The sequence below is a fragment of the Papaver somniferum genome, chromosome 5 (genome assembly GCF_003573695.1).
Source record: "Papaver somniferum cultivar HN1 chromosome 5, ASM357369v1, whole genome shotgun sequence".
NCBI classification, from domain to species: domain Eukaryota; kingdom Viridiplantae; phylum Streptophyta; class Magnoliopsida; order Ranunculales; family Papaveraceae; genus Papaver; species Papaver somniferum.
In genome coordinates this window covers 183,332,000-183,334,747 of record NC_039362.1, presented here as the reverse complement: position 1 = coordinate 183,334,747, position 2,748 = coordinate 183,332,000, and the positions used below count along the sequence as shown (strand labels likewise).

General features: G+C 35.8%; 1 protein-coding gene across 1 annotated transcript; it reads right to left on the bottom strand.

Moving 5' to 3' along the window:
- Window positions 1-483: 483 nt before the first annotated feature.
- Window positions 484-2,065, bottom strand: LOC113283884 (uncharacterized protein At5g48480-like). The gene is made up of 2 exons (XM_026533267.1): window positions 1,655-2,065; window positions 484-1,025 (listed from the first exon to the last, which is right to left on the bottom strand). Exons 1-2 carry the CDS (start codon window positions 1,972-1,974, stop codon window positions 806-808), a joined length of 540 nt encoding a protein of 179 aa, XP_026389052.1. The 5' UTR covers window positions 1,975-2,065; the 3' UTR covers window positions 484-805.
- Window positions 2,066-2,748: the final 683 nt, after the last annotated feature.

Genomic DNA, 2,748 nt, shown 5'->3' with positions numbered 1-2,748 from the left:
TTTATCTAACTAATTTACGCCTAACAATAACTTTTTCATTGTACACTGACAAAAAATAAGACCCAAAATGTGAATATCAGGGTCGAACGGAAAGTAGCATTCAAACCTTCCCGAGATACTTAACAGATAAAACATAACCTAAATCAAGTGACTCACAGAAAAAGAACAGGTTGAATAAATGAATAATAAAAGTTGAGAAAGAAACAAAAACACAACAGCAAAACTGTAAGAGGCAGGCACCATTTAAGGTAACCTATATCTCAGTTGAAAATTATATAAAAATAATGCCATCCAAAAAGAGATGCACGCGTCAATAAATAAATGGATATGAATTAGGCAGTCAGTATTTGTCCAGTAAGATTCTAGGGTTACCAAATAAAGCACTACCAAACAGATTAAAATAAAACAAGGATGATTAAAAGATTACTTAACTAATCCAACAAAAACTGAACCTAATCAAAGATTAATGAATATAACCAGATAAGATAACTAAAGATAACTTCGATTATAATAAAACGAGAATTTAAACATTTCCATCATTAGTTTTGCGAAGCACTATAATCGCCAGATGTACGTCTATGATTTAACCATGATATTCCCAGAATTTACATCCACCAAAAGCAAAATCCTAACCATTAAACAACTTACTAACTTAACCCCAGTGAATCTTGATCATCCATATTCATCTACTACTTGGAACCAAAAGCTAAAACAGAGAGAAAGTTGGAAAGTAAAACCTAGATAGAGAGATTTTTCATTAACAAAAGTAGTAGCAGAACGGCAACAAATGATCATCGAACGTCTCTTAAGCAGCCACGTCAATAACCTGACCCTTCTTAGCGGAGCAGATTAACCAAACATTTCCATATGGATCAGTGAGCTTTCCAGCAGGACCACCACAACAACCTTCCTCTGCACCTTCAGTGAGCTCTCCATCTAAAACTGCTCCAGCACTAACGGCGCCCTTGACGAGACCGTTAACATCTTCAGTCTCCAAACAGAAAGTAAATCCAGTTCCGTTAGCCCTGGTCAGATTCAAAAGTAACGGATGTTAAATTCAGAACATATACAGTGTAGATCCAAAAGAAATTGAGTATGATGAGATAAAGACAAAAAGAAAAAATACAGAAAAGAAATAGGTTAAAAAGAAACTGGAAAGAAACAAACAGATCCTTCCTAGACTGAGTAACTAATCTAGGTTAAACAAATGAGTACAAAAAATAGTGGATATGATAGAAAACAGAATTATAAAAAATAAATTTATTCTGAAAAAAGAAAGTGCTTCTCGATCCAAAAAAACAGTAGAATAAAACGGTTCGACAGAACGTTTTAATCAAAAAAAAATAGAAGAACAGCAGAATCAAAAGTATCATGATTATGTATGAACAACAGAGAAGGATCCAAACATCTAAAGCAAGATCTAGCAAAACTCAAATAAGAAAACCTATTTGAAACAGGCATTCATAGAAAAGGTTTTCAGTCAAATGAACAAACATCCACATAAAACGTTTTCTCACATTCACAGAAAACGTTTTCTGACCGAAATATCTCACAAATAAACGAAACAAACAAGCTAAATAACACAGTATAAACAGATTTCACTCACAAAAATAAGGAAAAATAAAGAAGAAAAGAGAGAGAAACTAGTACTTACAAAGTGGTTGTTCCATCAGGAAGGTCAGAAACCACGAGAACGAGAGATCCGAGTTTAAGTTCAGCACTAACAACAGAAGGGAGCTCTTGATCAGCTTTACGTTTAGGATGAAGATCACGTTTCAACTCCTCAGCACCAAAAGCAGTCTTAAAGAACTGAATCGCTTCAGCAGCTTTCGAACCTTGAATCACAAGTTGTGGTTTCACAGAAATAACACTCACAGAAGAAGCACTCTTAACAACATTCTCAGTAATAGTAGCATCAGAAGATCCATTAGTGAGATCTACAGTAGCAGCAGCAGCAACATCTCCTTCAGCCATTGTTGAGAGAAAAAAAAAACTGAAAAGATTGATAAAACCCTAACCCTAGCAGAGAGATAATGGAAAAGGAGGAAAAATGCGTGAAAGACTGTGAGAGGCGAAAATGAAGAAAGAAGTGGGAGGTGAATAGGGATATTTATAGAAGCCAGGACACAAAACGGATAAGGAATAATAATAATAATGCCCTCGGATGATCGATTATTTACAATATTATTTTCTTGTGTTGGGAAATGCAACTTTTATTAAATTACTAAAATAGCCCTTATTGTTGGAGACCGTTTTGATAGAAGCTGGAGGTTGATATAGTAAACTTTCGTCATCTTTATTGCGTATTGGTGTAGGTTTTACTTTTTGTCCTTGAGATTTCAGGAAAATGTCTTGAGATTAGTGGCATCTCAAGGTTACCTTGAGTTACACGCGATTGTTTTATGCGTGTGATTAACGTGAGTGTAGGAAATGTATCAATGAAAAGACGGGTTTTTGGATACCCACGTTAGTCGAGTCCGTGAACAGATGAGTTGTTTATTTAAGTATCAAAATCAACCTGGAGATGTCTTATTCGTCGACCTCCCCAATGTTACACGTTGGAGAATGTGGGGTATGGGGTCCTAATTATCCTAAAACAGAAAGATGTATGGATCGTGGAGCCGTTTGGGAGGGGACGTGTGGAAATATTTTTTTATTTGTTAGTCCATGTGATTTTTGGTGGAGTGCTGATGCCAACGACGAGCCTGCTGCTAATATGGTTCCACTCCCATCCCGTGGACCATTACT

Excerpts from the sequence above, each read along its gene's own strand:
- LOC113283884 (XM_026533267.1), bottom strand. The coding sequence starts at position 1,974 with ATGGCTGAAGGAGATGTTGCTGCTGCTGCTACTGTAGATCTCACTAAT. Across the intron at positions 1,026-1,654 it reads CCTGATGGAACAACCACTTT|GGCTAACGGAACTGGATTTA; the intron begins GTAAGTACTAGT and ends GAATCTGACCAG.